Below are 23769 nucleotides of genomic sequence, written 5' to 3' on the forward strand. Positions count from 1 at the left end.
TCCGACAACTTCGAGATTTAGGCGTCTTTCATACTGTTGCGAATGTTCTTGAACTTCACTAACGTATTCCAGTTCATCTTGCATAGATGATAACATATCTTGCAACTCGTTAATTGCTGCTATTTGTTTCAGGACCAGATCTTCCAAATGCAATACCTTTTCGTCATTTTGAGCATAATTGTCATGAAAATTATTTTGTGCCAATTTAACTTCATTCAAAGATTGGCTTGATGAAGCAGTGGAATTTTCTATGGTATCAATTCTAGCTCCAAATTTCTCTTGAATCTGAGCTAAATTGATTAAAACTGTTTCATTTTTGTTACACATGTTTTCTATTTTCGTGGTCTGCTTGTCAAGGTAAGATGCTTATACCTCCCTAAGCTTCTTGTCTACTGCGGTTTCAATCAAGTTGAGCAGTTTACTAATTAGAATGTTATGTAAATTGTACAGAGGCAGTTGGAATTGTTGCATGCTGATAGAGGAGTCCAGCTCGGATGTTGAAGAAAGAGACTGGTCTTTTCCTGATGTTGAGATCCTACTTATGTTACCTATTGCACAACCAGGATATCGTCTACAATACAATTTGACTTTTTGTATTGTACCTTCTGTTCTCTTTTCTGAATCTGCACAAAATGCCCAACATAGCATTCTTTAGATCAGGATCCTGCAAAAGGTCAGTGACAACCCACCATACACAGTAGAACAATCAAAGACAACTCTGATCTGATCAGTGTGGAACATAATTTATCATACCATCATCGACACACAACTCACACTCCGGGACCCTTTCTGCCCAATTCTCAATAATACTGCCCATAAACTCCAAATAGTCCTCTTTGAACTTTTGGTCCCTAATTAGCCGCCTTTTCAACTGAAGCGCACGCTTCTCGGCCAAGGGCTTATTATTGGAAAGAAAAGCGGGTTCATTACGCAATGGAAGTGTGCATTACATAATGCCCATCTTCCGATCTGGTAATACCGTTCGTGAGTATTTTAATAAAATTCTGATCGACAGAAAGTGGTACATCTTTACCGATGTGTTTAGCAAAGTCCATATCAAACATTGATCTTACCTCTTGAAGATTTTTTACTTTTTTAAACTTGGAAGCAAAAACAAAAGTTGAACATTTGTTTTCCATTACCAATATTTTATTGAAGACATGGAATCATTCGACCTCTCAAGCACATCTTTACACACATTCCCAATCACACCTCAGCCAAGTACAGATTGCTGAGTATAAGAATCATTTTCATCTTTCATCACAATATTCCTGGGCCTGATAGCTTTGGGAACATTATTACCAAGCAAGATGCAGACCTCTCAAGTTGTGAAAATGTGGCACAAGATTATCAGAAATGTCCTTCAGATGATCCCACTTTTGGCAAACCTCTACTTCAGGGATCTGGGAACGACAAACTGGTATCTCACTTCGTGAAAATACCGTGGGTTTTTTCTACATTAGGATTAGACTTTTCTCTAATCCACTTAGGTACAATCATTGAATTGTCTGTTCCACCATACCGATCCGGCACAGTACAAACATCAACACACATTGAAACAGTTTGGCAATGCTGTTCTTCACCAATGTGAAGACGAGATAAATGCAATTTACCACAAGTTTTACACTTAGCTCTATGCTTACAAGTTTCAACACCATGCCCTCCAGAGGTTTTCTTACCACATCCATAACAAAGTCTGTGTTTGCGAAAAACTTCTTTTGGCTCATAATGTGGCTGTTTGAGAAACCTATCACATTCAGTGATATCATGATTCTCTTCACAAAAAATACAATCAGGCACTTTGACATTGGTATTGAAAGAAGCAAACTTACTAGGTTTGCGCGATTCATTACGTGAAACGCGCGTATATCTATGGGTTTTTCGGTCTCTGTCTGAACCTTGAAAGTCAGGCAGATTTCTTACATCGGTCTCTCTCTTGATAAAATCAACAAAATCAAAAATAGGAGGATACGACTTAGGGCTACCCGTTTCCTATTTGTGATCAAATACTTGATATTTCCAGATATCGTAAGTTTCAGCTGGCAATTTGTCTACAATTTCTGTATGGGTGCTAGCAAAATCAAGGGTATTCAATTCCATTACCTTTTTCTCGGTTTCCTCTATATGATCCAAGAAATCAGAAAATTCCCTCAGACCTTGTGACACATTTGTACATATATCTTGTACATATTTTTTCAGCTTATTAAGAAAAGCTGTGCCCACAACATTGTCATTCCCGTACCTACTTTTAAGCTCAGATTTAGCTTTTTCATAGGCGTCCTCAGTATTTACAAGAAAATACCCACTTACAACCTTCAAAGGACCCCAAGACAAATATTGCCGAAGCAAATTCATCTTCTCAAAAGTATTCCTTATAGGTGACCGTACATTTGTACCCACGTACATTTGAACCCATGTGTATATCCACGGGTTCAATCTATATGCGGGTGCTAAAACCCATGGGTTAGGGTTAGTGTGGGTTCAACTATCCGAAAAACAAAAAAAAATCCATAGGTGCAATAGCATACAGGTGCAATTGCCATGGGTTCAAATGTACGTGGGTTCAAATGTAATGGAACCTTCCTTATAGTCCGACAGATAAGGGGACCTTTTTGGCCCAAGTTTGATTTCAGACAATTTTTTTTTTATTTGTGATTATTCATCTTGGGGTCATTGCCCATCATTTCTACATGGGTGTGGAGTTTGCAGCCTTGAGCAATTTTTTTACGGCTCGATATTTGTATTAGTGTTTTTTGTCAAACCTGTGCATCATAATGACGCACAACCTGAACCATAACCTGTTACAATACTATGTTCAGATTGTGCGCAATCTTGGGGCACAAACTACGCAAGCACCAAATTTACTAGGAAACAAAATCAATAACTTTTAGGTATTTGTTGAGCCCAGCTTTGGGTCGCGACCCATAGTTTGTCCCATATACAGTATATGGAAATACTGTCGAAACATAAGCGTAAAATAAAGAGTACTATTTCAAAATACCCGTTTTTGTTGCAATTAACAATACAAGCCTGCTAATGCAGTCGCCAGGGGTTCAAGTGGATATACACCCGGTGGAGAACAGTCAATTATTTGTTAGCGAGAATTGTTATGCAGCGGAATGATCACGACGACGCAGTGAAAGATAATGATATCACGAGAACAAGAATGAGAAAATTGCTACATTTTATAGTATATCCCTGGGAAAGAATGTAGTTCATTCTTATGTTCCATGCAAATGCTATTCAAACCACCAAAGACTCTCAACACTTTTGCTTCTTTTCTTCTATAAAAATACATTGTTATTATATATTCGCATTTTCATCTGTTTGTTCGTGCTCCCAGATAACCGATCAGCGGCCTCCAAGGAGGACGGGGTCCCCTTTTAAGAAACCCTGTCATAAACTAAAAGAGGCGACCGTGCTTCTCTTGCCTGTTGTCATGCTGTCCCTGGAATTCAGCTACAACAAAAATTTCACGAAAACGAATTTTCAAACTTTATGATTTTATTAATATTCTCAACAATGAATGATATACGGGTGGTAAAATGCCAAGTTATTCCAACAACATGATCATGTTTTGCAATTTACAACCAATATTTTGTATGTAACTTTGTTTGACAGAGCCCCAAGAGCTCTAACAACAAACATCAAAAATGTGAGGCCAAAAAAGTCACACTACAACTTTGTCAAATGTGCTGTATTTACGATAGATAACAAACAGATTTACCAAAAAGAATTACATGAAGAATGGTAAAATAAAGATCAATTCAGCAATATCTACTTGGTGATATGCATCTGTTGATGATATTATGTGTTTGTTTCGGAAGTTTAATAACAGAATAAATTGTGGTTGTTGAGGATGTTTTAAAAAAAGGTTGCATGGAAACCTAATTTTCATATACTATATACCGTATTTATTCAATTATAACGCGCACTCGTGTATAACGCGCACCTTTAAATTTTGAATGAAAATTGGTATAAAATTCTTTTTTTTCTTTTTTCTCTACTAACTACTGGTAAGCACATAAGATAACAACTCACAGCATGAACAAAAATTTATTAAAAGCACACAGTAATTCAAAACTCTTCAAAATCGGATTCAGTCTCTGATTCACCAAACAACTGTTCGATTTCTGTTTGGGTTATGTTTAAATCAGTGTCCCAATCGGCGGGAACATCACTTTCAACCTCTTCTTCTGACCCTGATTTTGAATCCCACAACAAGTCGTCTTCTGTACCATCCATACTATTGTTTAAAACCACATTTTGAATACCGCATTTCTCAGACCTCGTGTATAACGCGCAGCATTGATTTTTGCCTAAAATTCAGTTCAAAATTTTGCGCGTTATAATCGAATAAATACGGTATTAGGAAATATATGTTGTAAGTTTTCACAATTGCAAGAGGCAGAAATGCCAAGATGGGATTTCATCGCATTGCAAACCAATATTAGCAATTCTTATATATATTCGCGCATTCCCATCTAAACAGCGTTGAAAAGATTATACCCATCTACACACTATAACAGGGGTCGGGAACCTTTTTGGTCAAGAGAGCCCTAAAATATACATATTTTCAATTGCATTTCCGTGCGAGCCATATAACATTTCTTCACCTAATCAGGCCTGAAACGTTTACTCAAAAGTCAACACATTCCATGTCAATATACATTTAATGTGACTTTTGATGCTGCATGTTGTCGCTGCGGGCCTTGAACGGTTGCTCACATGCAGCCCAAGTTGAAATCTACGATACTCATCACCCTTTTTCGTTTAGGCATCTCCGTAGTATTTTAAAACTCTATCGCTTTGTGATGTCACAATATATGTTCCAGAATCCCCATGTTTTGTCACAATGCCTGTCTGGTAATTCTCTTACATAACATAGACATGCGCTGGGCCCGCGTTGTCAAACGTATTGGGAATTTTTTGCCAAATTTGGCCATAAAATAGTTTGGGAGTCTAGTAACAATAGTAAGCTTAATCTTAGAATAATCGATTTTTCTGGGAGCCATATGCCGTCACCAAAAGAGCCATATATGGCTCGCGAGCCATGGGTTCCCGACCCCTGCACTATAAGAACTATGTCAGATGAGCGTCATATTATCGAATATCAGTAAAGGAATAGTGCAATGGGAGAAGACATATAAGGCGGAACTTTCAGTAGTATGCGATCAAATAATCTTATTGTAGAATATATATTTAAAGACATTTCGTCACGCCAACTGCAGTCCGAAACGTTTTGTCTCTGGCTGAGCTTAGATACCAATTGGCACTCATGTAAACTGCTAAGACTGTAAGATGAACGCGATGGAGCAAATACCAAGAGTATCCATCCCCCAGCTGTCATTTGGGTACTTCTGTTTTTATTGCAGATGTTACTGATCTTTTTGTATTAAAGATTTACTGGCATCACCGATTTAAGGATGTTGGAAACCAACACGCAATATTACAAAACTTACTTTCAACACGCGGTTTGAATGAATGAAAAAGCTGAAACTAGTAATCTTTAGAACAGCATACAAATTCTATGGAATGAAATCATACACAAAATCTCGTCAAAAACCTATAGCTCAATAATCAAGTGGAATTTGATGCATGTGCGCAAAAATGTGCGCGTTACTACGTACAACCGAAGCACGCAGGAAAATGTGTGTGATGTACTAGTATTCGAAACGTTTGACTCAACTATGTTGGCATAACAGGTGCACATCTCGATTTCGCATACGCATACCGGTACCTTCTATCTCCACAAGGATATTTTAATTTTGCCAAAGTCAATGCAGCACTGAAAAGTTGCGGTTCTTCCAAAAGAAAACACATCTTTAGATACCAGTGGATGGTTTTACATGGCCTTGTTCGGAGTGAAATACGAGGTCAAATATTCCAATCCAATTCAACTAATAAAATATTTCCCAAGTCCTTAAGCTTAAACTAGGAAAACGAAATGCGCGCGGCAACGCAAATGTAGTTTGGAGAGCGCAATAGAAAGTGGCTAGTTGCTGTCGATGGATCTTGGCTTGTATTAGTGAAATAAACTACCATTTATTCTACTAAAATTGAATATCTGACATTGTTAAGAGATTCAATGTTACTATGTATGCAAAACTAAACCATGTAGTTATGAAATAATTGTTTTTAACAAAAAAGCGCTCCTGAAGTATTCGTACCAAGATGGCGCACAACCTGAACATTGTATGTTTACCAGGTTAGGGTTCAGGATGTGCGTCATCTTAGACCGAATCCACTTGAAAAAAATTGCTCAGCGTTATATACTCCACACCCACCTGGGTATCATTTATATATGTCATATACATTATATCTAAACAATAAAAATAAAAAAAACTTTGTCCAAAAACAATGTTAAGGCCCGATTCTGCCGGACTATTACTCTTTGCTCTACTAGAACAATAAATGAGGATTCCCATAGTGGAAAATCCAAAGGGTCACCACTGAATTTCCAAACTTCAATATTTGGCAATCTTTGGGCAGAAAGCAAACTCTGGGTGGGCAAGTTCGAGACTGGACTGGCCTACACCACCACCATGGCATGAAATTTGTGGATGTTGGGATTTGTAAGCAGTTTGTGTAATCTCAGAGATCACAAAAGAATTATTACATGATACTGACACAATAAAATTTACACTGTCACTGGTAACATTGTTATTTAAATTGGTATTGAGTGGCCTAGATACAAATGGCATGTCAGAAACAACAGATCGTTGAAAAAAAACGCATCTTATCACACAAATCAGAAACAGGTAAAGACTTCCAAGCCCTGATTGTTCAATTAATTAAGTCTCCATCCAATCCGAATGGATTTCGTACTCTGTTTTGAAGCAATCTTCTAAACAGGCTACGTTTTTTGCTTCTGTAATGCTAGGCGTTCTCGTTCAAAGCGGGCATTGCTTTCTTTTCGTTCAGCATTATGTTCTTCTGCCATAAAATTTAACTTTGCTTTCGGCGCTGCCGAAGTTTTACTTGCTTCATGCAATTGTTCCAAGTTCGATGTCACTTTTCTCGGTTGATTTTCATCTAATGTAATCTTGTCTCGAAATTCTCTATTAAACTCAGTTGTTTTTCCACTTTGTGCGTCAAGCACTTGACGCACTTGACTCGAGCACTTGACGCACAAAGTGGAAAAACAACTGAGTTTAATAGAGAATTTCGAGACACACTGTTAATTTCAATATATAAGTTGATTTTCGAATAATTTCAATTCATCGTTTGAAATACAGTTTTTCATTCCACAAAATATATGCTCCAATGAGCTTTGATCGTCAATACCTTTGACAAACATGTCTTTAATTTTCTGTTCATCATCACAGCATAAAAGTAGCATTTTGCACCGTGCAATGCTTCTCTTTGGAAAGTCCAGCATTTCAACAAACTGGGTCTTGATTTTATCACCTGCAGAAATCTTGACAACAGCAGTTTTCTGTGGATGCTTGCCACTTTCAGCTCTGGGCTGTTCCAGTTCTGAAATTCCATCAGTCAAGGTTTTTGGTGATAAAATGTCTTCCTGCATTACCTTCCGTTTTGCTACTCGTATGCTATACTCGATGTGTGGCACTTCTATCTACCACCCGGCTTGAGACTCCCAATTACTGTAGTGTACTGCAATTATTTGCTGTACCGGTACTGGTGTACTGCAGTTTGTTTCCCCGATTTAAATTAATTACTGTCGTGGTGGCCACGCTGTGCCAACTCTAAAACGATGTCCACTTGGATCACAGTGTGCCACAGATGTTGATATTAAAAATTTGTGGACGCGGTCTTTTTCCTATTATGCTCTGAAGAGACGGCACCTTCAGGAACGAATATTACAGCCTGTGTTCTCCAAATCCCCATAAACAACAGTCTACTTGACTGGATACAACCAAATGCATTATAACTTGGAAAACGTTTAACAGACGCTCAAGAATTGCAAAATCAGGTCGAACACAATAACACTCGCCAAACAGTTGGTGAGGTACAAAAAAGCCGGTAATTAATTTCAGTGTCACTCGGGTATAAACAAATGCAGTACCAATAGATTTCTAAACAGAAAGAAAACATAAATGTTACACCTAAAGAAACACGAATCAATCACAAATACAAGTCCATGTTGGGAGAGCCAGCACTAACTAAGAACTGCAAACAGGAGAGAACACGTGGCACCTAAAGTCAAACGGTAATAGTCTCTTGCAACACCTAGCGGACATAAACCCACGGGTACGTGTGCCAATAATGCGCTTTGTAAATCAATGACTATTACACATATTAACATACAGACTGATACAGTGCGACATAAGCTCTTGCTGAGAAAGCTGTTTACCAGCCATATCAACACTCAATCGTATGTTTTCTCCATATTTCGACTTTCGCTCGAAACTGTATACTAAGTATGCGAGACTTGAGGATGTTCATCTCATTATTATAGTGTGCGTGTAACCGACAAAACTTCACATCTTGATATCTGTCCACATATCCAATGTTTTCTCCATATTTCGACTTTTGCTCGTAACTGTTTACTAAGTATGCGAGACTTGAGGATATTCATCTCATTGTTATAGTGTGCCGTGTAACCAACAAAACTTCACATCTTGCTATCTGTCCACATATCCAAGGTGGATTCACACAAGAAGTTATTTTTCACTTCTACTTTTATCTCTTCTAGAGAGCTTTTTAACAGCTGCTACCTTTTCGATAACCCGGCGCTGCACAGTGATTCAGCCCGGTATGATATCCATAACAGGGACATTCTCGAACCATGCCCCAATCTGAATACAGCAGCTCATACGCTGCTGTAACCTAGTACCCTCTAGTAGTCTATGGCCTTACAGCCTGAGCCACAAAAGCGACTTCAGCATCTAAATTTCCAGCTTTGTTCTTTGAGATCTTCCTTGGCTACTAAGGCTTGATCCTTGGCATTTAGCAGAATGGATTTAAAGATGGCCAGCCCCACAATGCACTGTCATTTTGAAATAATTTTCACAGGTAACACACCAGTCAATCATAATAAACTGACCCATCGCATAGTTGTTTGACGCTATACCAGACTTCGCTACTCGCATCGAGTTTTCTTTTCGCTTATCAGGCCAGGTTTTGCAAGGGTACCAGTATCGGTGCATGTATTTGAACCAGCCATCGGCTGCGCGCAGAGCGGAACACACGATCTGTAAAGCTAACTAGCTCAACTATGTGGCCTGACGATTTGCCAGAACCCGTGCCGGGAAAAAATAAAATTTAAATGTGTTGTCGTGGAATTCTTTGGTTTAAATAAGATCCGACGCGAGTGATGTGGTGTACGAGGTGCAATTAAATCGTAAATATATAGGTATAACAGCCACTTTGACAAAGTATTATTTGAAACAAAAATGTGAATACCCCATAAAACAAATTGAAATTAATAAAATCTAACGGTTCCAGGAGAAATATTAATGCATTATATAAATGTGGTGGATTTTGCAGTAGCAAAAAAGTTATTGCTATTGATCACAAATCAATAATTTAAAAACACTCGACAAAATAATTCAAAACTTTTTGGCACATCTGATATTATAAATATATATATATGTTGAAGCCATGTTCAGATAATAGCAATATTAGCTATCCAATTTATGTGAAAAAAGTTATTAGTACCAGCTTGAAATCAAGCAAAGTGGATTATCATGGCAAACGTAAAACACCTCTCATGTTGTAATATGCAGCTGGTGACTTTGTATACAATGACAGAATGAGTCTGGGAAAAAATTATCAAGATCAGTAGAACTCCATCATAAAACACTAATTAATTGAAGTTAAAATATGTGTGTTTAATTTATGTTTTTCATACAGACGTCACAATTTCAATCACTCATCAGTCAATTTATATTTTTGCTTACTGCTTTGATCACACAGCATAAAACCTCACAGTGCAACTTTTTTATGATCCGAAAATACACATATCTCTTATCAAAATTTACATTCCTTGACAAATCATTACTGTATTTGGTACCTATAAGAACATTTACAACTTACTCTTTTTTATGCTGAACAATCGTAGCACAAAGCGGCTCTCCACTAGACTACATCTACTCATGGGAGCTTTAAAGTGAATTTAAAATCTTACTGTCAATGTGCTTTCGAGTGCTGAACCGGTCCTAGGGCCTTCCCACTCAATTGATTGTTCCTCTATTTTGTTTTGTAATCTGCATTCTATCAGTTCTATAGTCAAGTATATCGTGTAATATTCCATGTGCACAACTAACTTGAATATTTATAAGTCACTCACTTAATCTTGACGCGAGACAGCGCCGTCAGAACACAGAAAAACGCAGGAAGTCGCACGATGATTTTCGAAGCAATAATAATCTGTTTGCACCAAGTCAAGCGTGTCGGCGAATTCAACATCGGGAGAAATTTTCGGAGTTACACGTGGTTGATTAAATGCCTGGTCCTTTTTCCTTCCTTAGTTCTTTGGGATGCGAGAATGTGAATTTTACGAAATGATTCTAATTTTTATATTCCGTTTCCAAGTCCAATACTCCACAAGTTGTCATCGTGAGCTCTACCGCAAGGCTGTCGACACGTTCATCCCGCACGAATCTTGTGATGGATCTTTCTCCGACCTTTGACCCCCAAAAAATTCATTTCATATTTTACCATTGCAAAATTTTTGGGGCTTATTTTAAGAGTGGTTTCGCGAGTTGACGCCTGTAAAATGGGGTATGTGTTTCAAACCATCTTTATGATTCATCGCATACAACAATCTGATTTTTAAATATACCGGTAAAGAAATTCAGGCTAGTTTATCACAGCTATTTCTACACTAATTTTCATTACTGCAATTAAATTAAAACTCCTAGGGAGACAGAGTGATCATTGAATTATCTGATTTTTATTCAAGTTTCCGAAACACAACTGAAAACTAACGAATAGAGTTCAAAAACGCGAAAACGAGTTAATGTTTACAACCACGCTTGAAAATCTGTCTGAGTGAGAAAAGTGTCTGAGCGGATGCGAAAAGGGGGCATTGTTACGTCACTTTTTGCATCTTGCTGATTGGCCAATGTCACAAAGTAAACAGGGAAGTCGATGCTCGGGGAAAGGTCCATACAAGAAATATTTATAACAAATGATATGCCGAAAGAAATGAAAATGGGTTACATAACTTTACTATACAAAAAAGGAGAAGCAAATCTATTAAATATCTACAGACCAATAACTCTTCTAAATTCAGATTATAAAATATTCAGTAAAACTCTTGCCAACAGAATCAAAATAATTTTACCAGATATTATAGATAGAAACCGTAGTAGGAGCCGTAACTGGGAGGAGGATAAGTGACACACTGCTTATTATCAGAAATATTTGCATACAGGAACAAAATAAAGTAGGGGGAAAGGCATTGTTATCGTTAGATTTTATGAAAGCATATGATTCAGTAGATTCAGATTATTTATATAGTATTTTAGAAAGATTTGGCATGAAAAATAAATTCATCATGTTATTAAAGAGTATGTATAAAGATGATGAAACTAGAATACTAATAAATGGATATTTGAGTGAAAAAATCAAACCAGAAAGAGGAATTAGACAAGGCGATCCAATGAGTATTTTCATGTTTATCATAGCGATAGAACCTCTTTTAGTTAGTATAAACTTGAATGAAGATGTTAGGGGAATCGTGACTCCAGGCCCCAATCGTGACCCCCAACTATAAGGTACTATGGGATATTTTACCTTTGAAAACAAACCAGAAATCTTCTCTCAGAAATCAAAAGAGTAGTCGGAAATGAAATGTGTGTATTATTGTATAAAGATCCTGAATTTGTGTCACATATTTTTATGTATTGTGAGTTTACCAAGAAAATTTATGATGATTTTGTTTACTTAATTATATTAAAATTGATTAGAATACATTTTGTTACAAATTATGATTCTTGTGTATTATTAAATTTTAATGATCCTTTATTTAGTCATATAAGTAGTGTAGATTTAAATGCAATTATTCTTTTAATATCAATAGTTCGATATAAAATTTGGATTCTGAGAAATTCTATCATATTTAAAAATAAGACACCTGACATAACACTTCTTAAAAAACAGATAAAAATGGCCCTAATGCATAGAAAAAGTATAGAAAGTTCCAGAGTAAACAAACCTTTCGAAAAGGAATTACAAAATTTATGTGAAGCAATTACGTAGGTTTATGATAAGTTTTATTATACAGTTGCTAATTTTCTTTTTTTCTTTAAAAAAATTGTTTGATCAGCGACATAAATCCAATTGTTACGTCATTGTTAACCTTTTGCTGATTTACGGAAATAAACAAGTAAATTCATGCTCGGGGAAACAGCTATCCGTGACTCGGCTGCCTAAAACCGTTTTGACCGAAAATCGCCTGGAGGTATATAAAATGTCCTTCGCAAGATATTTATACTAAGGTCGGTTCCGGTAGATTTAGGTGGAAATTCTTCCCCGTTCCGGTAATTTAGAGTCCCGTTCTGGTAATTAACGGAACCCAATTTCGCATATTGCTGTATTGGCAAATTAGTGAGATATTTTATAGCGGGTACCGGTACTGTAATAAACCAAACTCAAAGTCTTAGCTCTGTAGCTAGAATCGACAAGGTCAATTCGAGATATCACTGATCAAAATCCTAGGATGGCGGTAGTACGGTAATCAGGTTCATTGAAATTAAAGTCCATGTTAAAAGTCATTCAACTGAATAAAGGGGGACATGGGTTTAACCGTTTAATGAAAAATAGGGTTTTTAAGGAATTCATTCTTTTCTGCATGCCAGCATGTAGCCTAAGCTTAATAAAGGATGTTGTCAGAGTAGTGTGCACAGGTCATGCCAAACTGCTCTAGTAAATTATAAATGTTTTGATTATTTCAGATATCCAATATATAATGGATGTACTATTTATCTTATTTGTTTTGCAACTTGTAGTTGCTTCACATTATATATTTAATTGTCCTTATACAAAAGTGGAAGAAAGTTTCAATCTCCAGGCAATTCATGATATTCTCATCTACAAATCTAACATATCGAGATACGACCACAGAGACTTTCCTGGTGTGGTACCACGGACGTTTATCGGCCCTTTAGTTGTTTCAATATTGAGTTCTCCATTTGCGATCATCGTTAAATCATTTGGTCTCGACAAAATAGTTCTTCAATATGTTGCACGACATGTTTTGGCTTTCATGGTTCTCTATGGGTTGAAAAGACTTCAAAGTGCTGTTAAAACTCTGTATGGATTACAAACTGCAATATATTTAGCAATTCTTAATTTGTCACAATTTCATGTTTTATTTTATGCATCACGACCACTGCCAAATACTTTTGCGCTAGCTCTCGTTTTACATGCTTTTGCTACCTGGATGAATCGGAAATTAAAGATGTTTATATGGATTTCTGCATTTGTTATATTAGTGTTCCGAGCAGAGCTGGCAATATTATTAGGACTTTTTCTTTTTGTATCTTTTTCCATGAGGCATATTTCAATTTTCACTATATTGAAAACAGCTATGCCAGCAGGCATCTGTGCATTAATGACTACATTACTTATTGACTCATTGTTTTGGAACAGATGGCTGTGGCCCGAAGGCGAAGTTTTATATTTCAATGCTATATTAAATAAGAGTTCACAATGGGGAACATTGCCTTTTTTCTGGTATTTTTATTCTGCACTGCCGAGATTGCTTTTGGGATCGCTAATTCTTGTGCCATGGGGTATTCGTTGCTCACCACAGAGATCTTTAATGCTTTTATTTCCCGCTATAGGTTTTGTGTTTTTGTATTCTTTTTTACCCCACAAGGAGTTGAGATTTATCATATATACTGTTCCTATATTTAATGTTATAGCCGCAAATGCAATGTGCCAATTGCAGTACCAATATGCAAAAAACATTCGAGGGAAATTAGGATTTTTATTTGCTTTGGGTTTGGTTGTATTAAGTTTATTTAGCAGATTACTGTTTTCCAATGCAGCGTTTTGGAATTATCCCGGTGGTTTTGCTTTGAATAAAATACATGGTCTAGTTCCATGTAACACTGCTAATATAAACATACATTTGGACAACTTTGTTGCACAAACCGGCGCATCTCGATTTGGTGAACTTTGTGATAACTGGGTTTACAATAAAACAGAATATCTCAAAATTGGCGGTATTGAAATGATGCAATTTTCACATATTTTAACAGAAGTGAATGATAAAAATAATGAAGTATATATTAAGAGTGGTTCACATAGTTTATTGGGTGAAGTGCATGGTTATGATGGTTTGGATATAAAATGGTTAAAGTTTCATATACTAATTCCTCTGAAAATTCCATACAGTTATTCAATCCGCAGAAGTGCAAAAGTGTATTTGTTGCAGCGTACTTTGTAACAATTATTAATGTTATTATGCAGTTTTGTTATCATGCTAATGAAATATCATGATGAGGAATATTAATAGATCTTTCATAATTCATAGATGTAGACCTTTATCATGTACCTTTCAAATTGCTTACCTTTATGAAACTATACCATTTACAACTGATATTGCGTAACGTGCAGCAACTGTAATTTAGTTTTGTGTAGTTGTGATCCAATGATATGGTTTATTCGTTTGCATGACACAGCTTTGAATTTTTGGCTAAGCTTAACAGCTTACATGGGCTGTCTTTTAACAAAATGCCTTCAAAGCTCTTTTTTTTTATACAGAAATTTTCAGCAAACTAAGCAGTTAAATTTGATTTGTATTCACGGAATTTCTGACAGTTGCTTTTGTCAATATGAATGAAGGAGTCGAATCATTTCAATCAGAAGCACTTTGTGTAAGACCTATATTTGTGTTTATGGTAGCAATTCACAATAGATGACCAAACTTTCATAATGTTTTATCACTGTTAAGAAAATCAGCAATCACTCTATCAAAGCTGCCTCTGCCGCCACAGTCTCAAAATAAGCTGTAGTAGCAATTTTCCTAAACTTATTTTATGAAAATGTACCATGAAATTAGGGAATGGGAGAATGTTTTACTGGCTTTTGTTTTGTGGTGCTGGTTACAGATTACCATCAATTTTTTCAATTTAGTGGTTTTGCAGATACCTCTTTAATTCGCTTGATTGCACTGTGTACCTGTTTAATAAGCTTTGAAAAATGCAGACATGATTTATTTCCAATAAGGATAGGATTTGCATATTGATCCAGGGGGAAGAGGTATGCCGACTTCATCATATGGCGAACCATGGCCTCTCGTCCGGTTACCAGTCAATGTCCGTTACTGTATGGGATTAGTAAGCCAGTTATTTGTTTTCGGAAGCATGGACTTGAATGATTAAATAACTTGTTCACTCACAATTTTCCAGGAATGCGTTGAAATTGTCAAAGATATTGAAGATGGAAGCTTGATTCTTGGATTTGCTATCGGAGGTGGAATTGATCAAGATGCATCAAAGAATCCTTTTGTGGCAAATGACCCAGTATGTATCTCTCTAAAAAATTTTCACACACTTTAGACACTAGAAACCTAGATAGTTCTACTCGCCTATAAATGTAAATTGCTAATTTTTTTTATACAATTTGTGAAGTCTTAACTTAAATGGCTATTCTAAAAATATATCTGTAATGTGATATAAAAATATTCCTTTTTTTGCTAGACACAATTTATTTTGCTATTGCCTATTGCGATAGCTTTAGTCACACCTTTAGCATCCTAGCAGGTATTTTCTGTTCCTCTCAGTAATTGCCTAAACATGTATAAGCCTTGTGGTTCAGGCTAGCATTCTTCTCACCGACAATACTTGAAAAAAACTTTAACAAAGCAGGGTTTCAAATGAACTTTTTGTCATGAATGACTAATCTTTGTTTAATTCCATTCAATTCTTTCTTCAGGGTATATTTGTGTCGCGTGTCACAGAAAATGGCCCTGCTGAGAAGGCTGGTCTCAAGGTTGGTGATAAGATATTGCAAGTTAATGGATACGATATGACAATGGCAACTCAGAAGCAAGCAAAGAAAAAACTGACGAAAAATCAAAGAATAGTCAGACTGAAAGTTACAAGAAACAATCTCATGCCAACTGAAGACAGTGCTACACCAGTGCCAAAGTCCATCAGTGAGCAAAAGACTGTACAAGAGTATGTTTAATAATTACTCAACAAACAGCTAGTTGCCTTTGTACATCTGCACTGCTGAGGTATACAATTAATTGTAACGCATTTTTTAACACTGCGGTAAATCCACAATGTGTTCGTAACAGACAGAACAAAGACATTTCCAAGAATGCCTATATCAGCCAACACCAATGACTGTACTCCGCCATCTGTCCAAGATTGTTCACTTGTTAAGCAGTAAATATTTCTGTAGATATCATTTGTTCTCAATATGTTTGAAAAGTATTTCCTGCCGACTCCCATAATTAATGTCAGCTTCAAGCCAATTTTTTCCAATCAACATTTGATGTAAATGAAGACAGTAGACTGGGATTTTGGAGCAATAGAGGATTTAAAATTTGCATTTGCTTAGTTAAGGCGTTGTAAATTATGGTACATTTGTGTTTTGCGATTGTGTTTTATCTAATGCCGTTAAATCAATTTTCTGTTCTGATTTAGCCTATGCTTTTGTAACTTTTTATGTTATGGTGCTTGAACTAATGTGCTCAAATCACCCTTTTTCATTGTGATTTTTTAAATCTTGTTATATTTTTTGCAACTAACTCATAAATTCATATACAATCAATCCTATACTATTGCTGCTCATTGTGTCTGTAATAATATGAAAATATAAAATCAGTATTATCAATGATGGGTGTATAATATAATACTAGGATTGATAGATCCGGCGCGGCGGTGTGGCTCTCAACCGGCTAAGCGTTAGGAATACGCTCGCCACCGCACCTCTAATTACTCTGCGTGGGTTCGCAGGTAATATGTAAATCCTATCCCAATACATTTATTCAAGTCTTTGCTTGGAGTGATGTGCTAGTGTGATACCTCTATAGTCCTAGCTAGGGGATTGGGTTAAGATGGAGTGCTTTGTCGTGTCTGCTGGGCTGGACATATACCGTGTTCCCCCAACAATAAGACTTAGGCTGAATTTTGAAAATGATTTTAATAAGCTTTCCTCGTAAAATAAGACCTATTCAATACAAAAATTCAGTTAAACAAAATCTTTATTGAAATTTAAGAATTAAGTCACTATGACGTGTTATAAATAAATGGATATCGGTTTTCATATTTTGTTTATTTGAAAATATTGTCTTTTACTTTTTAATTTTGTTTTTGATGAAAGAGAATATCGGACATGGCTGCGCGGGCCGCAACCGCCCGCCCTATAAAGTTAGTAAGCAGACATTTTTACGTTGTTAAATAGGCGTAAGTATTTGTTGTGATAATTCTTGCAATCTATCTACACCCAAATGCCGTTTCTTATTATTACGTATGTGTCAAGTCTTGCGCCCTGGTGAACATCTACGTTAGTTTTTTTTTTTATTTCTTTGTTTCTTTCAGAACTGTGCGTTCTGTTCGACGAACTCGGGGGATATTGTGCGATCATTGGGGACGAACGCTGAGCGCAATTATTGGAAAGAATTTGGAGCCTAAATTTGCAAATTATTTTTATTCTGATTGCTTTCTTTCGTGTCAGCTTTGATCCTCTTTGTCGCCAACGTAAAATAAAAAGGCAACAATATCTATAGTACTGGTTCTGGGACTCGTTGTCCTTTAATTTTTTGTTTATATTATGTTTGCGTTGAATAAGATTTTGAAAATGTCGTCACTGCGTATCCGTCAATAATTCTGATAAAATTGACCTAATGGCATTGCTACATATTTAAATTAGGGTGCTCTCGAAGTATCCGTACCAAGATGGCGCACAACCTGAACATAGTATGTGTACCAGGTTAGGGTTGTTCAGGTTGTGCGTCATCCTGGTACGAATACTTCCGGGAACTTTAAATAGTGCATAAATTCGTCCAGAAATCTTTGTAATGTTAATTCATTAAATACATGTATTGATGTTTCAAATTTTACGAAACGCCCCACTAAAACTTGATATTCCCGCGAGATTGGCGCACATTATGCCTATTTAAACACTGAAAATGAATGAATAAAAACACTAAAGCGCAAATATAACACTCAATTTTGACGTCCTTGTTTGTTAGTGAAAACTGCGTGTAGATTTTCGTGTGGTTGTCAGAAATCCGCAAGTGTGTTGCGTAATGAATATTTTGCCAGTTCTACTCAGCAGTAACCAGTACATATATATTAACTTGATTGATTTTATGTTAATAAACTTGCCTTTTATGAATTATGTAAATTATACCGAAATCAGGACTTAGGAGGTTTTAAAGATTGCGCCCCGCAACGAAAAAGGTTGGGCAAGCCCGATACAAGATATCCCTCGCAAATAAGCCCTAGTGTTATTTTTTGAAGTAAAATTAAAATAAGGCCCTTTTCTCATTTTCGGGAAAACATGGTATCTATCGTTGCAAAAATGTGTCACCTTCTGGCGTTCTGGAATTGATAAACAAAAATAGGAGACGAAAAAACAGAAACGGCTCCGACATAAAATACCGTGTTTCTCCGAAAATAAGACCTACCCTGAATTTTGAAAATGAAATCCCCTCAAAATAAGACCTGGTCGATAGCTCGACATTTTTTTTTTGATCTAGTCGATAGCAAGGAATCTCTCTTGGACGACACCCACCCAAAATAAGTGTTATTTTTTGAGCTCATAAATAAACTTACTATTTCGTGGAAAGAGATTATGTTATTTATGTTTATAATACCATCTCGTTCAAGCATCCTTGTGGCAACTGACACATAGGGATCCGCAATAGAATGACTTGCAGTTCAGTACAAACTACCCTAGTACACCCCTTATTATTATATTCAGGGAAAAGGCCGAGTGCACCCGAGGGAATTTTAAAAATGGATAATTGAAAGGTTTGACTCCAGTGATATGCATAGGCTCGCGAAATTTTTGGGATATACGATGTCTGGATGGCGTTTTTTCATCTGCCGCGGCGCTTTAAAAATATTATGGTGTTATATATTTTAGGTGTTTTATAACACCGCTATTCAGTCTTGATATTCGTGCCCTAAGTTTCATTCGAAAACTTGAGTTGCGGATTCACTCTTAACGCGTTTTCACACTGGACGCATGCGGGCGAGAAAAATTACTAGTACTTGCGAAAGAGAAATTTTTGGTAATGTGGTTTATCGAGACAAGACCCATGTTCACGGACTAAAGCAACACTTCTACTTCTCTCAAATTCAAAAAATTCCACCCCCTTACAATCAATGACAAAATAAAATGTACTGTGCACTGTACGCAAGTGAGTATTTGTAAAATACACTAAATAAAATCTAATTTGCAACGAAACAAAAAATACACAAAAAACATTCTAAAACCAAATGAAACAAAATAATAATAATATATTGGCGTGATATATCGAGGGTATTATCATTAAACATAACTGGACGAATGACATTCTAAAAGGACGTACCACCAACAAAAATAAACATATTATATATTTTATACAGTAAGCTTAAACACAAAAGTAACAAAAGATGGAACAATGGTGTAAGAAATGAAATGGGTATGACCATCGAAGAAGAGACATTTCCCCAACATACATAAAGAGTGATTTGATAGTTCCACGGTGCCAAATTCTAAGAAAATTTGTAACTAGGCAATCCATAATTAGCCTCACAAACTGTATTAAACTTTTTAACATTAGGATTGTTAAGAATAAATAAAACTTTGAAGAATTCCTAAGGTGTCCCTGAAAAACACTTCTGGTACAATGGAGTGAATAAAGTTAATAGAGAACATAAATGCTTTCGCATACATTCCTTATATACAAAACACATTAAAGTTCAAAGGGAAAAAATGATAAAATTTGTAATGAAGACAGAAGAAGAAAAGCTATGTTGGTCATCGAGTTTTGAAATACTTTTAGGCCAACAAAAAGTCATGTTAATGAGCACCAAGCGATGTTTAAAATACAATATTAGTGAAACTTGAAAATAAAGAAGCAGCATATACATAACATGAAACCTTGAGAAATTTCTTCTTAAGTTTTTAATAAGGCACAGTATATAGTTCAATAAATAACGGTTTCCAGTATTTTAGTCCTAGAAAATTTAGTTATTTCTAACTAGGAATGTCGATGACTATTAAACATAGAATTCTCTAAAACTCTATTCCATGATATTTGAGTGTAAAAATTGTCGAATTATTTGGCAAATATAATTATTTTATAGTCAAAAACCTAGTTTAACTGATATGAAAACTTTAATCAATAGTATTCTTGAATTGCACTTTTAATTACTGATGCACAATAAAATTGATTTGACATCCTAAGTGGGTGCACATATTCATTCATAGCGTATTAAAATAAAACTAATATTATATTATATATAGTTCTTATCATCCTTAATAATAAATATATTATTTTCTTCCTTTTGTGTGCCCATTGGGAATTTTCAAGCCAATGGGATTAGAGGGAGTATCCCAAGTTCCCATTTTTTTTCTACCATTAGCAGCAACCTCGACCTTGCTTCCCAAATCTTCAACATATGCAAGGGCAGCACTGGCGCGATGAGTCTGTTTGTTAGGCCGCGCTGCATCATGGTTCATAATGATTTTTGTGCGATTTTTACGTCTCATTTCTTTGTTCGAATTTACATGACCCTTGTGATGTATATTTTGATTTTTAGAAACTTGAGTAATAGGAGCAGCACTTGGTGGTGGACGGTCATCAGAGGATTGGAATGCAACTGAAGCACAGTGGCCATTTGGTTTGACTGAGGTATGGTTTCGACCATGCCTTATATCTGCAATAAGGTGTTGCAGGTCTTCAATCATGTCCTCAGCACGTTGTAGGTCTTCACTCAGACGAGAAATTTTACGACCAAGGCATGTGACAAGCACTGCCACAAAAACCATGATTTCAAGTATGATAAGGCATACATGCCGCTCAACTAGTTGCATGTTAAGTTGATCATGAGTTACTGACAAATTTCTTAACTGTTGAGTAAGCATTTTTATTTCTTCTTGTGCCTGGTGAATAAGTTCAGTTTGTCTTGCATCATTTTCATTTGCGGTACGTCCTGTGGAAAGCAGCTTTGAAGTTGTTTGATTAAAGGCTCGCTGCATCTCATCCATCTGTTTCTTATAACTTCGGCTCAAGGTTTCCAAATAAGCACTGCTTAATGACATGTTTTGTTCCAGAACCCTAATTCGATTGCTTAATCTCATGAAAACAGAATCTTTTTGATTTGTTCCAGGATTAATTACAACAGGATGTTGCACAGATTGATTAATATTGGATGCATTTTGAATTGAACTCTTAGTTTTGTTATCAACAACATTTGTGGCCTTATTTAATGCAGTACTGTTTTCAGATGAGATTTGTACATCTTCTATTGGCTGTTTTGTATTCACAATGTTATGATTTACTGCAGTGTCAACAATGTTGGCTGGTGTATGATCACGTCCTTGAGTGGGCACTTCCACCACTGTGTCAACTTCAGGCCTATTAACGCGATCGATTGGTTCGGGATTAAGTATCGTCTGTTGCGTTTCAGCAATTTCATCATTTTTATTTTTAATATTCTCATCTTCTGACACAGAGTCCAAATTATCATGTTTTTCATTATTATCGAGAGCATCTTGATTTTTCTTACTTGAATCTGATAGCAAAACCACACCATTTTGCGTTTTAGTGTCACCGGTTGTCTTGTCATCTACTTCGGTTGGGTTAATATTATTTTTGATATTTTCTGGATTTGATATAGAAATATCTTCATATTTACCATCCTCGACTGTGTTCGATTTTATATCAAGATTAGGCTCAATGTTTTCTTTGGAAGTTTCTGGAGGAGAGATAGTGATGTTGTCATGTCCTTTATCTGTTTCTGTGGGGTCTGATGAACTATTTTGCTCAACGGAAAAGTATTTACCAAGCCCGGAGAGAGGAACAAAAAGTCCAATAGCACTGTAGTTATAGGGATAATGAATAAGGCAGCTTGTAAGAGAAACTTTACAAAAAAATTCCAAAAACCAGCACACATTGGCATTGAGTTTTTGAGTAATGGGTGCCATATAACGTATGAATTTTGGTACATACAATGGGATTTTTCTTGCAGCACACGTCTGAATATTATTCTTTATGTAATCTGAAATCTCTTTGCCGTTTCCTGTTTCTATGAGAGTGATAAAACTCTGGGTCCCATTGTCTTTAGGAGCAGCTATTTCGGTATCGTTTGTAACCAGTACCACCTCTGATTCGACAGATGGATCAATATTATCTGTATCATTAGCGTCCGTGTGTTTTTCACTGTTGTTAGACTTGATTTGATCATTAGTTTCACTCTCAGCAGCATTATTCAAGACATGATCGACAGCCGTTTTAACCATATTGAATACTGTATTAATTGGACCACTATTTTCTTCACTAGCTTGTGAATTTTCTTTAAGACCGGTATCCTGAATATCTTCTTTGCTTACTGTGTGTTCAGCATCATCAAACTCATCCACCATTGAAACGCCGAGAACTCGTACCAGAGTTAAAGGACAGAAATGCTCATTTGAAAAATGACTGGACATGTCAAATTTAATATATTTAGCAAACATTTGGCCTTTTACTTCTGGTATAAAAGTTTGCAAGATCCTTTCATTTGTGGCATGAAACGTGCCTACTGTGTGCCATTCCCTAGCAGGGAAACGTTCACTTACAGACACAGTGAATTCTTTCGGTGCTGATGAAAATAGTTCAAGGTTTCCCAGTTGTAACTGCTCAACTTGGATTGGTTCACATAGCTCTATAACAAACCAGATATTTGTCGAGCAAGGGTTCAGCATATACAAATCTCTATTTTCATCGAGAATCGCAGAGGTATGCTTAGCTTCTTCATTATGTGCCAAAACTTTAGCACCACAGTCCTGGGAAGCATAATTAACTTGAGTTTTTTTAGCTCTTATATTATGAACTTGAGATGGTTCCTTATAAGCTTTATTAGATTCTTGTTCTTGTAATTTTAGATTTTTCCATTCTTCAAAAGAATGCATATTATCGACTTCTAGTTTCATATCTTCCTCATTATCATCTGTTTTTTTAGTGGGATGATCAGTCATGTTTGTGTCATGAACGATTGATTTTTCATCCGCCGGTACATTTTTTACGCTTTCACCTTGATCTGCAAGTTTCGCAATCTCTTCTGTCTCAACAATATTTGGAACAGTTGTCACTTCCACACTTGGTTGCGCCTCAATCGGTGTTACAGATGTTCCAAAAAAAATTTCCGAGATATTATACCGACAAATGGGTTGACTAATCATCAATTTACTTTTATTTATAATTTTAACAGATTCTTGTTCTTCTTTATTTGTTTCCTCAACAGTTTTCTTGTCATTTTTTTCATTTGATGTTTCTATATTATCTGCAGTTACAACTTTTATTGGAGATATTAAATCATACGATTCCTCCTTTTGTCCGAACAGCTCAGACAGATCAGTTGGAGGTGCTGGTGTCACTTCATTCTTCATCATGTTCCCTTTTTCCAGCGGTATCGCACAGATGAAAATAATTATAATCAAAGATAATAATTTACAATTATCCATTTTATATACAAAGTACCCTAAGGTATGAATTGAAAACTATCTTTCATGCAACATTCTGTAAAGGAAATGAGTAATACCTTAAAATAATATTCGATTCAATTGAACGAGCAGAGAATCATAATTCTGAAGCATAAAGTATATAACATATTTAATAATGATAAAAAAGCGAAATGTTTT

At 36.0% G+C, this 23769-nt stretch overlaps 3 protein-coding genes across 3 annotated transcripts; 2 read left to right on the forward strand and 1 right to left on the reverse strand.

Annotated features, from left to right (window-relative positions):
* Window positions 1-12352: 12352 nt before the first annotated feature.
* LOC120335788 (dol-P-Man:Man(7)GlcNAc(2)-PP-Dol alpha-1,6-mannosyltransferase-like) lies at window positions 12353-14371 on the forward strand. The gene has a single exon (XM_039403409.2). The coding sequence runs from the start codon at window positions 12881-12883 to the stop codon at window positions 14363-14365; it is 1485 nt and encodes a 494-aa protein (XP_039259343.2). The 5' UTR covers window positions 12353-12880; the 3' UTR covers window positions 14366-14371.
* A 235-nt stretch (window positions 14372-14606) lies between these two features.
* On the forward strand, window positions 14607-16721 carry LOC120335789 (tax1-binding protein 3-like). Its single transcript, XM_039403410.2, has 3 exons — window positions 14607-14795; window positions 15330-15443; window positions 15856-16721. The coding sequence occupies exons 1-3, from the start codon at window positions 14754-14756 to the stop codon at window positions 16108-16110; spliced, it is 411 nt and encodes a 136-aa protein (XP_039259344.1). The 5' UTR covers window positions 14607-14753; the 3' UTR covers window positions 16111-16721.
* A 2560-nt stretch (window positions 16722-19281) lies between these two features.
* LOC120335526 (SUN domain-containing ossification factor-like) lies at window positions 19282-23661 on the reverse strand. Its single transcript, XM_039403043.2, has one exon. The coding sequence runs from the start codon at window positions 23590-23592 to the stop codon at window positions 20419-20421; it is 3174 nt and encodes a 1057-aa protein (XP_039258977.2). The 5' UTR covers window positions 23593-23661; the 3' UTR covers window positions 19282-20418.
* Between the last annotated feature and the right edge of the window lie 108 nt (window positions 23662-23769).

The sequence above is a fragment of the Styela clava genome, chromosome 2 (assembly GCF_964204865.1).
Source record: "Styela clava chromosome 2, kaStyClav1.hap1.2, whole genome shotgun sequence".
Classification (NCBI taxonomy): Eukaryota; Metazoa; Chordata; class Ascidiacea; order Stolidobranchia; family Styelidae; genus Styela; species Styela clava.